Raw genomic sequence first — 13807 nt, forward strand, 5'->3', positions numbered from 1 at the left:
GAAGGTGTATTAAGTGTTAGTCTGGACTACATGGTCATTTGCATCAAGTGTACTTTTAAATTAAGTGTAAATCAGGACCAAGTGTGAATCTGAGCAAAGTGTGAATCTTGACTAATAGTGAATCTGGACTGCGTGTGAATATGGCTATGCATGATTCCATATTGAAATGTGAGTTTGGATCGAGTGGAAATCTGGATAAGTGTGAATCTGGAATACATGGTCATTTGTGTCATGCATACTTTTAAATTAAGTGTAACTTTGGATTCAGTGTGAATTCGGATTAAGTGTCAACCTAGACTACATGATACAAATTACCATGTATAAATCAAAAATAACTAATCTGGATTACACATTATATATGTGTATACTGTGAAATGTAAATATGAATTAAGTGACATTATGGATAAAGTGACTAAGTCTAAATTTAGATTGTGAATCTGGATTCTAAATCCGGATTAAGTGTGAAGAGGCTGATCTGGTTCTCACAGTGAGGAGGGACGCCGCTGTGAATACGGATTCTCCATGCAGCGGAACGTGATGTCCGGAGTTCAGTCGCTCCTTCAGGACCCGGCAACTTTTGGCATTTGCAGAGCGCCGGAATATTCCGAGAGTTTTAGGACCCTCATGGTACAGCACACACAGTATATCCTGTACACACACATGCATAGCATTATAATATGAAATCCACACATCATACACGCCATCAAAGGCGATTTTAAGAATGAAAATGAGTTACAGTACTGAGCCTCATTCAAGCTCACATGATTAAATAATTCATTTGACCTTCGCCGTGGAATGAATGCAGCATTGAGGGCAGAGCCCTGCTGAATGACAGCACCTCCACTAACGCATATGAAAATAAGTCGTATCTCATTAGCCTTTAGGCCTAATTCATACCTGAAACTGTCAACCCAAAAGCATCATCTGACATCTGGTGTGCCTCGCGCCCTTTAAACCTCTGACAACTTCAGGCCAGCTGTTAATGCTCTTGTAAATGTGGGAGCATCAGTACAGTGGAATTGATTAGCCACTACAGTACATATCAGTGCTGAACGAGAGTGGGGAAAAGTCACATTGTGATATTTTGAGCTGAACACTGTGATATTTGGACTTGGTGTCAGGAGGTTGCAAAAGGAATAAAAAAGAAGTGAGAAAATGTGCCCAGATAAAAATAGAGCTAATTATCCCTCCAGCAATGGAAAGGGTGAGATTAGAAGAGGATTTAAGCAGGAATTCACGGTTCCGCACTGTTCTTTAGTAAAGAAAATGGTTCCGTATAGAGCCATGACCACTTAAAGAACCACTTGCATGCTTCAATGGTTCAATTCATGGTGAAATTGTTCTTCAGATTGATCGTGAATGTGCTGTATGTGGTTCTACATAGCACCAAAAAGGGTTCTTCTATTGTTACAATGTGAAGCTTGATACAAAAAGAATCTATTTTGGTGCTATATAGAACCCTTTTCTAAAAGGTTCTATGCAGAAGCATTTACAGCACATTCTCTATCTAAGGAACCTGGTCATGATGCAAAGAACCCTTTAATCATGCAAAGGGTTCTTTGAGTGTTCATGGTTCAGTGCATAACCAATTTACTAAAGAACCCTTGGAGCACCATCTTCGAGTTTCTATGGTCTCCCATAGTGCTCCACTAACCATACTGCAAATTTTATACACTGTACACTACGGTTCTTTACTGGTCCTTTGTAACAAAAATGGTTCTACATAGAATTATGAACACTCAGCAAACCCTTTATGTGATTAAAGGGTTCTTTACATCGAGAATTTTGCATAGAGAATGTGCTGTAGATGGCTCTATATGGAAGCTTTTTGAAAAGGGTTCTATGTAGCACCAAAAAGGTTCTGCTATTGTCACAAGCTTGACATCGTAACAATAGTAGAACCCTTTTTGATGACATGTGAAACCATTTTTAAAAAGGTTCTATATAGAACCATATACATCATCAATCTGAAGGGCCATCTGACCAGAGAAAGAGTCATTTAAGCATGCAAATAGTTCTTTGAGGGTTCATGGTTCTATATAGAACCATTGTCTTTATTTTAGATACATCCACGATTGGTCAGGATGCTCCACAGTACTGAGGCTGTCATAAGCAAAAGTTTGGGCACCCCTAGTCAAACTCTACAGTTTGTTGATTTTTCACAGTGGAAATAAATTAACACATATTCCTCTATACTTACTGTTTATTGGCTGAGTTTAACACATTGGGGAAAACCTATATAAAATGCAGCCTGTGCAAAAGTTATAGCACATGAAAGTTTGCAGAAATATGGCAAGTTTAACTTTGTTCTCTGTAGGAAAAGTGTTATTTTCAACCAAATATGTAATTAGATCACCCCTTTTCAAATATCTGTATATAATATCACCTTTCTGTTCATGCCCTTTGATTAGACAAAGCTAAGTTTTAATTTTATCACATGCAACTCAGAATTCGTACATAAAAAAAAAAACAGAAAAAGCTGATCACTCATGACTTTTATTCATATTTTTCATTACTTAGTTAGCAAATGCATTTTTTATTCCCCTAAAAATGTTTCTACTTCGGTAAAGTGGATAACCTTTTTGTTTTTTTGTTTTTTTATTTCACCAATTTTATTTGATATTTTTCATTTCATAGTCTTTTTTTTCAGTATGTCAAAATACTCAGATAGGAACCCAGCTAGTGTATAATTTCCAGTTCAGTAAAGTAAAAAAATGTGTTTCTGTCCAAAAACTTGTGGGCTGCACTGGAGATGTGTTCAATGAAAAAGAGACTAATGCTTAACTTTAGAATGAGGAACAGACAATAAGTTATATGCGCCCATTTCAAATAATTGGTAGTCTGTACTGGTACGTTCTCCATGACATTGAAATTGTGCCATCCTTTCAGGCAGCCAATCACAGCTCAGCTCAGTGACCTTTGGAAAAATGTGTCAAAACTGTCAGATTTGTGTCACTTGTGGTGGCATCGTGGCTCGAAATGTAAATCGGGCTTCAGCTGAGTGAGAATGTCCCATAGAAGGTCATTGCTGTGTTTGTGTATAAAGGCTATAAGCTCTATCAGTGAGTGTAACTGTGATGATACATGTAGTATTGTCTATTATTTTTTGCTTCACCGAGATTCTTATAATGGTTTAGATCTTTATGCTTTGCAAATTAAAACTCAAAGGATTTACTTCATCAAAAAATGCTACTGTCACAAACAATTCATTCTATTGCATGATAATGATGTCAAGATCAAGACATATTTACAAAACTGAGAAGCTGCTGCTGTACTCAGAACAAAGGACTGGCCAGTCCAGAGTCCAGACTTCAACATCACTGAATGTGTTTTCTTGGTTCATATGGAGAACACAGCTGTAATCCATGCAGCATCACTAAAGCGTCAGGTCAAGGCAGCCTTGTGGCTACCATACAGCATATCTTAAGCACACAGCCTCCCTCAAGTGACTGGCCCAGGCAGCCTATAGGCTATCATACAACGTCCCTCAAATGTTCCTCCCAGGCATCCTCGTAGCTGCCATACAGCATCCCTCAAGGGTTCAGTCCAGTCAGCCTTGTAGCAACCATGCAGCGTCCCTCAAGCAACCGGCCCAGGCAGCCTCATAGCTACAGTACAGCATCACTAAAGTGGCAGGTCCCGGTAGCCACATAGCTGCGATGTTGAGTCACTTAAGCTGCCAGTCAAGGCAACCTTATAGTTGCCATGCAACGTCATTCAAGCAGCTGGTCCAAGAAGCTTTGTAGCTACCACACAGCATCCCTCAAGCATTCGGCCCAGGCAGCCTCATAGTGTCCATACAACGTCCCTCAAATGACTGGCCCTGGCAGTCTAATAGCTACCATACAGGTTCCCTTAGGTATTCTGCCCAGGAACTTCACGGCTACCATACAGCGACCTTCAGACTTTCTGCCCAGGCAGCCTCGTAGCTACCATACAGCGTCCCTCAAGCATTCGGCCCAGGCAGCCTCATAGATACCATACAGTGTCCCTCAAGCGACCAGCCCAGACAGCCTTATATCTACAATACAGCATCACCTTATATCACAATACAGCGTGGCGAGTCTAGGCAGCCACAGAGCTGTAATGTTGAGTCACTCAAGCGGCCAGCCAAGGTAACCTTTTAGTTGCCATACAACGTCATTCAAGTGGTCAGTCTAGGCAGCTGTGTAGCAGCAAAGCAACTTCATTCAAACAGCTGGTCCAGGCAGCTTTGTGGCTACCACACATTGTCTCTCAAGCATTCAGTCCAGGCAGCTTTGTGGCTATCATACACTGTCCATCAAGCATTCAGCCCAGGCAGCTTCATAGCTACAATATAGTGTTCCTCAAGCGTCGACCCGAGGCAGCCTTGTAGCTACCGCACAGCATCCCTCATGTATTTGGCCTATCAAGCCTCAGAGCTACCATGCAGTATCCCTCAAGTGCCCTGCCCAGGAAGCCTTGTAGCTACCATATAGCATCCCTCAAGTGACCAGCTGAGGCAGCCTCGTAGCTACCATATAGCATCCCTCAAGTGACTGGCCCAGGCAGCCTCACAATTACAATACAGCATCACTAAAGTGGCGGGTCCAGGCAGCCACATAGCTGCAATGTTGATCCACTCAAGTGGCCGACCAAGGAAAATTTATAGTTGCTATACAATGTCATTCAAGTGGCCGGTCCAAGCAGCCACATAGCTACCATACAGCATCCCTCAGACAGCTGGTCCAAGCAGATTTGCAGCGACCACAAAACATCCCTCAAGCATTCTGCCCAGGCAGCGTCACAGTTACCATACAGCATCTCTAAAGCATTCAGTCCAGTCAGCCTCGTAGCTACCACAGAGCATCCCACAAGTGACCGGCCCAGGAAGCCTTGTAGCTACCATATAGCATCCCTCAAGTGACCAACCCAGGCAGCCTCACAGCTACAATACAGCATCACTAAAGTGGCGGGTCCAGGCAGCCACATAGCTGTGATGTTGATCAACTGAAGTGGCTGACCAAGGCAAATTTATAGTTGCAGTACAACATCATTCAAGCAGCCAGTCCATCCAGCCTTTAGCTACCATACAGCATCCCTCCAATGACCGGCCCAGGCAACCTCAGAGCTACCATACAGCGTCTCTCAAGCATTTGGCCCTTGAGGGACGTCATAGTTACCATACAATGTCATTCAAGTGGCTGGTCCAGGCAGCTCTGAAGTAGCGACGCAACACCACTCAAGCAGCTGAGTCAGCAAGAAAACATCAAAACATGCACACAGACAATACAAAACAAATAAAAAAATACTTCATGGTATTAATTGCAGCTATTGCGCCAGCGTACTTGCACCAGAACACAAGTGGAGGGCAGCAAGCAAAGCAGCCGAGCATGTGAAGCAACAGTTCATCACGTGAGTCATGTATGTACTGGTTGTCCTTGAAAAATTTAATGGATCTGTACTCTACAATTTTCTCTCTTTTATTTTTTCCTGAGTTCTTTGCCGCTGTGCTCAATCTGTTGTGGTTGCTCTGTAATATAAGCTGAGTAGGTGGATGTATGAATACAGCAGTGAAGATTTGAGATATGGGTTTTTTAAGAGCACAGATTCAGGATTTCCATTACAGATTTAAAGGTGGCTGAGGTATAATACACCATGGGCAAGTGGAGGAAAGAGCAAATACCTGTTTTTCTTTATTGAACATCACTTTCAACAGACAGTAAAACCTACTTTAAATGGAGTTTTGGAATAACTGAGATTTAGGTGGGGGACCGTGCCTAAAGCCTCCCTCTTTCCAATTGAATGCTCTATAAATTTCCACCCCTACCTTTCATGATGAAGTTTTTATGATCCCCACCATCGCCTCATTTCCTCCCAGTTCCTCAGTCTTATATTAGTCCCACCACAGTGCATATAAAAGGCGGGTCCAGCTTTCTAGATTCGGGTGAAACTGCCCAGAACTCCAGCCCAAGTTGTCAATCAACCGTTCTTCATGTTCCACATGTTGAAGTCACAGTCCGAACTCGCAAAACGCTCAGAGCAATAGCTTATCCAAACATGCTAATGTGGCTACCTATGAATACGGTCTAATTTCTAGAATGCTAATCTTTCATTCATTAATTAGCAACATTAGCATTTCTGACTGAACCATTCCTTACAACGAAATGACCAATTGTAGCAATCATAAATGAAAAGAATGGAAATGGTCAGTTAAAGTTACTCTCTTAGAAAAAAGGTTCTTCTTTAGTAAAAGCAATGGTTCTACATAGAATCATTTCATCCTTAAATGGTTCTTTGCGTGATGAAATTGTTCTTCAGATTGATGGAGACTATACAACACAATGCATTTCTGATTATACAACACGTATAAGGTTCTATGCAGAACCTTTTTGAAAATGGTTTTAGCACCAAAAAGGGTTTTTCTATAGTTACAATGTCAAGCTTAAAACAACAGATGAACCCTTTTTGGTGCTATATAAACCAAAAACAACACATTCTCCATGAATCTGAAGACATTTTCACCATCCAAAGTCTCAAATGGTTCTATGTAGAACTTATGGTTCTAAATGCAACCATTCCTTTTTCTAAAGAACGCTTCAACAGCCATTGTTTTTAAGAGTGTCCTGAGGTCCTCACCATGATTGGTTTGGGCAGATTTCCATCCTGACAAACTGAAGCCAGTGGCTGGCCAAACAGCTTGTTGGAGGCAGAGTCAGAGTCGTTCTTTTCTTCTGATTGGCTGTTGTATCCCCTTCTCAGAGCCCAACCAATCAGAGATCTTTTCCTCTTGTGCTTCAGAGAAGAACCTGCAACCAAAAAATAACATTTACCATTTTTTTGTAATAACCTTCAACAAATCAACAAATCCCTGTTTTCAACAATGTAAAAAACTGCCCTATCTAAAATGAAGTTAAATTAAATAAAGTTAAATAAAATTAATATCCAGAATCAAGTTCTAATAAAATTAACTTCCAGAATAAAGTTCTAATAAATTTAATATCCAGAATAAAGTTCTAATAAAAATAACTTCCAGAATGCAGTTCTGATAAAATGAATATCCAGAAAGAACTTCTAATAAAATGAATGTCAAAAATGAAGTTTTAATTAAATTAATATCCAGAATGAAGCTCTAATAAAATTAAGCATAAGGTTCAAAACTAACACCCAGAATGATGTTTTGATAAAAACAAATTACTGGAAATAGATAATTACAGCATATTATTGATCATTGAATAGCTTGCTGCTCTACCCAAAGCAAGTAAAACTACCTGTTGTAAATTTTAATGTACAATAAAATCATTTGAAATAAAATTGGTTCCTTACTTTTGAATAAAATGTGTAATGTCAATTGATATTCTGACTGTTTTGTAGTTTCAGGGCTACATTTTTTGTATTATTATGTACAGACAAAAGCCATTGAAATCAAAATTAAACCAAACAACAAAAAATGTTGGTGCTTTGTCTCCAGCCAGAGATTGTCTGTTGTTCAGAGGCCTTTACTTCTACATTTGTTTTCTTTAGACATTCAGAAATACAATGGATCATAAACGCTGGAACAGTGGTGCATTCAGAAGGAAAATGAAAACAGAAAAAAGCGAGGGAAACAATTTTAATTAAAAAAATATTTGTATTGACTATTTTTTGAGCAGCCTTCCCAGAGTTATGTTGCTAATGAAATGGCAGAGTTTGGCAAGAATGCTATCCACAAAAAGCAGGCCAACAAGTGGAGCAACATCCAGGACCAATGAAATTACCTATAACAGCTGGATGGTTTGGATGATTGGTGAGACCAAGAGCAGCAAATTCCAATCCTGGTGCTATCAAATCATTGACAGTATTATCAAATCAATACTCAGTGAAAGAGGAGTGAGGAGAGACCCCCTTCCAAAACCGGACTGCAAAATACTCAGCCTTGGTTTGGTATGAAGCTATTATTGTTATGGGACAGCAGGGGGCAGGGAAGCAGACCCAAGTGCAAAGAGGAAAACCTGTTAGAAAGGATAAAATTAATTTATTGAGGTGATGCAGTATGAATTTGGTGATTGTGCTCATTGGAGTCGAGGTGGTTTAGAGTCAGGCTCGAAGCGCCATTGTACTGATTGGCGGTCCGAGAAGTTACTGTAGCGAAAACGGGAATAACACTTCGTTGAATGGGAAAAAAAATGGCGGGAAAAGGCAAACAAAGGGGACGCTGAAAGCAGCGTGTCAAACAAAGGCTGAGATAGATAAGTGAAGTCCTCTGTGATGAGAGGAATGTAGACTTTATGTTTCACCTGTTTGCTCTTTGTGAAGCAAACACTTTTTGTTTGGCTTGGAGTCGTTTCTTGTTCAAGCCTTCTTTTGGTCTTTTAAATAGTTTAGGGGCAATTTCTCTCTTTTGTTTTTCCAGCCCTCTTTTCTTTTCTAATTTTTTTTTTTTCCTTTTCCTTTTTGTCCAAATACCCACCTGGGCTAAGTACCGTACTGGTCACCCCTTTACAAAGGTGTGACAAAGGGCTGCTGTTTGCCACGGCCTTAAGTAGAGGAGTCCACAGGTGTGCCAGGTTGGGAATAATCAGCCTGAGGGCTTCTGATAATTGGAGTTCCCTGAACTTGTGGTGCCTCACCACCATGGCCCTCTGCTGGCGGCTGGCGGCACAGACTGGGCCCTTGCAATTATGAGTAAAAGAGGAAGTTTTGTGAATGAACTACTCAGGTGTAGATTGCCAAACAGACAGTTTCTTGACTGTGGTTACTGTACCTCACTGGGCTGGAAGCAAATGCAATGCCTGTGTTGTTTGGTTCTAGTGATTGGAAACACTCCATAAGAGTAGGAGATTGTGAAAGAAGTGCAGAGCAAAGATCGTGCAAAATCAATATCAACTGCTTCTATAGATTCTGACCTGATGAAACAAATAGATGGACTTCTTGGCGGAGACAAGACTTGCTTTCAGGTGGGATAACGAATTTGTAGGTAACTTCTTTGGCATATTGGAACGAATGCCACAATTTGATCCCTTCCACACTAAGCACATTAAAAAAAATTTGGCAGGAAAGGAAGAGGCACAGTGTCATATTTGTTATCCACGATAATAGGAGCTATCGAATTAATGGGAAAGAGAACCAAACAAGCAATAACAAATGAGATTCAAGATTTCTGCAACTGCTGACTCCCCAGATTTTTCATGTGGACCATTTAACGTTCACATTCAGGCTTGTCAACAAATCTGGAGTAGTTGTTGAATGTTTTCTGACTTTTGAGCCCATTGGACATGATGAAAAGTCTAGAATTAGAGCTTCTGAACTGTCGGAACCAGTCAGATGATAACACAAGCAATTTGACAGTAAGGTACAACTTGGCTACAGGCGCACCTAAAATGAAAAACTCCCTGTTAAGTACCCTGTGAAGTGCGTTCCATTAATCTAGCCAGCATAAACACTGTTGATAGAAGTAGCCCAGAAGCTGAATATTTTTTTGACACAGATGGGAAAAGGTTTTCTGTAATACAGATGCCAAACTGACAGTGAAACGTTATCAGGTACTCAGTGGAGCACTCGAGCTGATTCATCCAAGGTTCTCTGGAAATATTATGCACAGAAACAAGCTGAAACTGCTGCACTCAGTGCCAAAATGGACTCTTTAGAGGCATTAATGGCAAATCCCTGGGACACCATACTCAACCGCTTTCAGGCTATGAGTTTGCAATTACAAAAAACAGACACTGGCATCTCCGCAGCGGCGTCACTCTTCTCGTCATTGCGGGACTTTGTGGCAGCACTGCGAGATCTGTTGGAGATTTTTGAAAGAGCTGCCTTGAATGAGTCAGGTGTCTCGCAGTCCTACAAACATCACCTTCAGCAGAAGAGAAAGCGAAAAACATCTGTGGATGAGAGCTCAGAACCAGCGGTCACATTTGATGGAATGGAGATGTTACCGATAGAAATACTTAATGCGATCATAGATGCTTTTAAAACCACTTGGATGCCTCCAGCCACCTGACCAGTCTCTTTGGTGTTCTGTTTATTTCAAACAATGTGCTGAATGGTGACATCATGGAAAAGGCACATGTACCCTTTAACTATGTCGGACTTGGATATGAACTCGGCAAAATAGTTGATCCTGTGTGAATCTGAAAAGTGCCCAACTCAGATGCTCCAAACAATGCTGGTACTTGACTTGCGGTCAGCTTTTACATGGCACGTTGGACTTTTCTAACTTTGCCAGTAACAACCTGCCAGAGAGAACTTTCATTTTCCCGCTTGGCGAAGATAACAAATGAACTCAAGAGCACCAAACACGTCTAACGCCACAGAACCTGGTTTTCGACCCAGTTCTGGACAACAGGAGGAAGGCAACAAAGAAACCTCTATACGGTGGGCAATATATGGTTTCATTTTTCTAATTGGTTGCTTTGATGTTGAATATTAGTGCATTAACTGGACAGAGCAGATAGAGCAAATGGAGGAAGTGCATTTAACTGAGATACTGCTGGGAATACTTTTATTTTCTAGTTTTCTGGTATTTTTTTCTTTGTTTTAGTTGTTATTTATTGTTAAACAGTATCGATGCTGAAGCATTCTTATAAGAAGTCAACTACATTCTGTTCTCATGGTTTGAACAATTCCAACTAATTGCCTTAACGACACCCCCCAAGAAGGATTTTGCCTTCCTGGGACAGAACACTGAGACATTTAAAATAGGATCTGAGTCCCTGAGAAAGGCAACTCTGTACTTTACAACAGGATGCAATTCTACGAGACCACTGACTTGGGTCTTTTACCATGGTACCAAGAGTCCTGGGGGGGGCGTCAATAACAGAGTTGTGTGTCTAAACATCTGTTTAGACTGGGTGATTGTGGCACAGATGGTCAGAGTGCTCTGAATAAACATCATCGTTTCTCCAAATCCTGGTCTCCTGACTCTCTGTCTGTGGCAAGATCAAAGGTTTACATCAACGCTGAATGATGGAGTGGTTGCGTTTAGTATCCAGCGCTCATGATAGGCTACAGTTCTTCAATTCCAACAGGATATTTTGCAGAATGTGTGATTGGGTACTGTTGTCTACCATGTGTGGGGGTATATTTTGTGACTCAGATTGGCTTGACTCAGAAATGTAGGAGCCCAGAGGCTGAGCAAGACCATGATCCATCCCTGAATAATACCCAGAACAGTTTTCATCCTTGGTGCTTCAGCTGCAGCATGCACACTTCACATCCAGCTCGTATCTGTATTAGCCAGTCTCCATGGCTCCTCTAGCGTTTGCTGCAGAAATGTTAATTTTCTTCAAGTATCTCCAAATTCTGCAGCGACAACAAAGAGACTGTGCCTTATTATCTGGCATGAAGATGAAAAGACTGCTTAGACTAGCTGATAACCCACAATACTACAGCCCTCAGTCTGAAGAGCAAAGCCTCTTACTTTGAAGGATAATTAAGCTGCTGACTTTTTGGATTTATTTTTAATATCTTATAAAGACAATTGGTCTTAAATTCTAATTCAGTCAATCTCTAATGCCCTGTAACTCTGTCTCCATCAGAAATGTAGGTTGCAGTTTTGTTTCTGTCAATGGAACAAAGCATTTTTCTTCAGCATTAGAGGTGAATAAATAGTCTTGGTTATTATGCACTTGTAGTTCATTGAAACATGTGGAGTTAAATGTAAATATAATTCACTAACACTTCCAATAGTTAAGTGATAACTCTAGAGGTTTAAATGTTTGCTTAATTAAGTTATTTAAAGGATCATTACATCATCATTTGCATCTTTATGATATTTTTGGCATGAAACGAACAGAAGGAACCAGAAGATATTACTAAATTATTATATTAGAGGTTCATTAATTACAGTAAGATAGTCTACGCCAAGGTGCTGGAAAGGAGACTTCGACCGATAGTTGAACCTCAGATCGAGGAGGAACAATGTGGATTGTGCCCTGGCCGTGGAACAATGGACCGGCTTTTCACCCTCTCACAGATTGTTGAGGGGGCATGGGAGTTTGCCAACCCAGTCTACATGTGTTTTGTGGATTTGGAGAAGGCTTACAACTGGGTATGGGGTGGCGGGGTTACTACTCCAGGCCATTCAATCTCTGTACACCCGGAGTGAGAGCTGTGTTCGTAGACTCGGCATTAAGTCGGACAGGGTTGTGCCCTGTCTCCACTCCTGTTCGTGATATTCATGGACAGGGTGTCAAGGCGTAGCCGGGGTCAGGAGGGCATTATGTGTGGAGGCCAGAGGGTGGCGTCTCTGCTATTTGCAGATGATGTTCTTTTGGCTGGATCACATGGACGCATCCAGCGCGCAATGGATTTGCAGCTGAGTGTGAAGCGATTGGTTTGCGGATCAGCACCTTCAAGTCTATGGTCTTAGCCTGGAAAAGGATGGCATGCCCACTCCAGGTAAGGGGAAAGGACTTGCCCCAGGTGGAGGGGCTTAAGTATCTCGGGGTCTTGTTCACAAGTGATGGGAAGAGGGATCGTGAGATCGACCACAGGCTGGGACAGGCGGCAGCAGTAATGAGGTCACTGTACTGGACTGTAGTGGTGAAGAGGGAGCTGAGCCATAAGACGAAGCTCTCTGTTTACCAATCGGTCTACATCCTGACCCTCACCTGTGGTCATGAGCTGTGGGTAATGACCGAAAGAATGAGATCGCGAATACAAGCGGCGGAAATGAGCTTTCTTTGCAGGGTGGCCGGCTACACTCTACTTGATAGGGTGAGGAGCTCGGCCATCCAGGAGGAGCTCGGAGTAGAGCTGCTACTCTGCCGCATTGAGAGGAGCCAGCTGAGGTGGTTCGGGCATCTGATTCGGATGCCCCCTGGATGCCTCCCAGTGGGGGTGTACCAGGCACGGCCTACCAGAACAAGACCCCGGGGTCGTCCCAGGACCCGCTGGAGGGATTATATCTCCAAGTTGGCCTGGGAGTGGCTTGCGGTCCTCAGGAATGAGCTGGAGGAAGTTGCGGAGGACAGGGTCATCTGAGATTCTCTGCTCCCCCAACTGCTACTGTGACGCTATCTGGACTAAGCGGTTAACGATGATGATGATGACGATGATGAATTACAGTATTTACATCATTTACATATTTCTGATGTTTCAGTGTTGACACAAACAGAAATCCAAAGAGCAAAGCATTAGGAATGCAAAATAAATTCATTTGTAATTATGTAATTACTAATTTATTACATTAAGAGATTGTTTAATTACAGACTCATCAGCTAAATTTCTGTGGTTGTTTTTGATGCTAAAACAAGCAGATGGAAATCAGAAGCAAAGACTGTGGATACAGATTGTAAATGTCATTCATAAAGCATTGCTGTAACCCATTCTGTAATTATGTAGTTATTACTATATTATTACATGTAACAACACAGTATAAACTCGTTTTTTTCCGAAGACGATACACTAAATGCAATGTGAATAAACAGCGTATGTGGTTACGATATCAAGATTGTAACTACAGAAGCCTTTTTGGTGCTTTTCAAAAAGATTCTATAAAGAACCACCGACAGCAGGTTCTCCATCAATCTGAAGAACCATTTCACCATGCAAAGAATCCTTTAATCACGCAAAGGGTTCTGTCAGTGTTCATGGTTCTATATAGAACCATTTTCTTTACCAAAGCAGAGTGCAGAACTCTGAATTACTGCTCTCATCCCCCTCTAATCTCACCCTTTCCATTGCTGGTGTGAAAGCGTGTGACTATTGTGAACAGCAAACAAACAAGTGGCAAAAAGGGATGCTAATAACTTGCTGAACCAATTTTCTGTTATTGTAAACAAACAGGTATTTATGTGAGGCTCTGTGAAGCTTTAATTAGAGTTGCAACTCTTTGATTCATAGTAGTTACACAGCATTATAG

The 13807-nt window shown here is 41.4% G+C and overlaps 1 protein-coding gene across 1 annotated transcript in view; it reads right to left on the reverse strand.

The window, feature by feature from the left end:
• Positions 1 to 13807, reverse strand: part of arhgap20b (Rho GTPase activating protein 20b) — a 91379-nt gene that overhangs the window by 25848 nt on the left and 51724 nt on the right. The window contains exons 10-11 of the mRNA XM_036580160.1: positions 6601 to 6770; positions 487 to 648 (exon numbers count right to left, since the gene is read on the reverse strand). Coding sequence (XP_036436053.1) covers positions 487 to 648; positions 6601 to 6770 — 332 coding nt within the window. The remainder of the gene's footprint in view (positions 1 to 486; positions 649 to 6600; positions 6771 to 13807) is intronic.

This window comes from Colossoma macropomum, unplaced genomic scaffold, assembly GCF_904425465.1.
Source record: "Colossoma macropomum unplaced genomic scaffold, Colossoma_macropomum, whole genome shotgun sequence".
Lineage (NCBI taxonomy): Eukaryota > Metazoa > Chordata > Actinopteri > Characiformes > Serrasalmidae > Colossoma > Colossoma macropomum.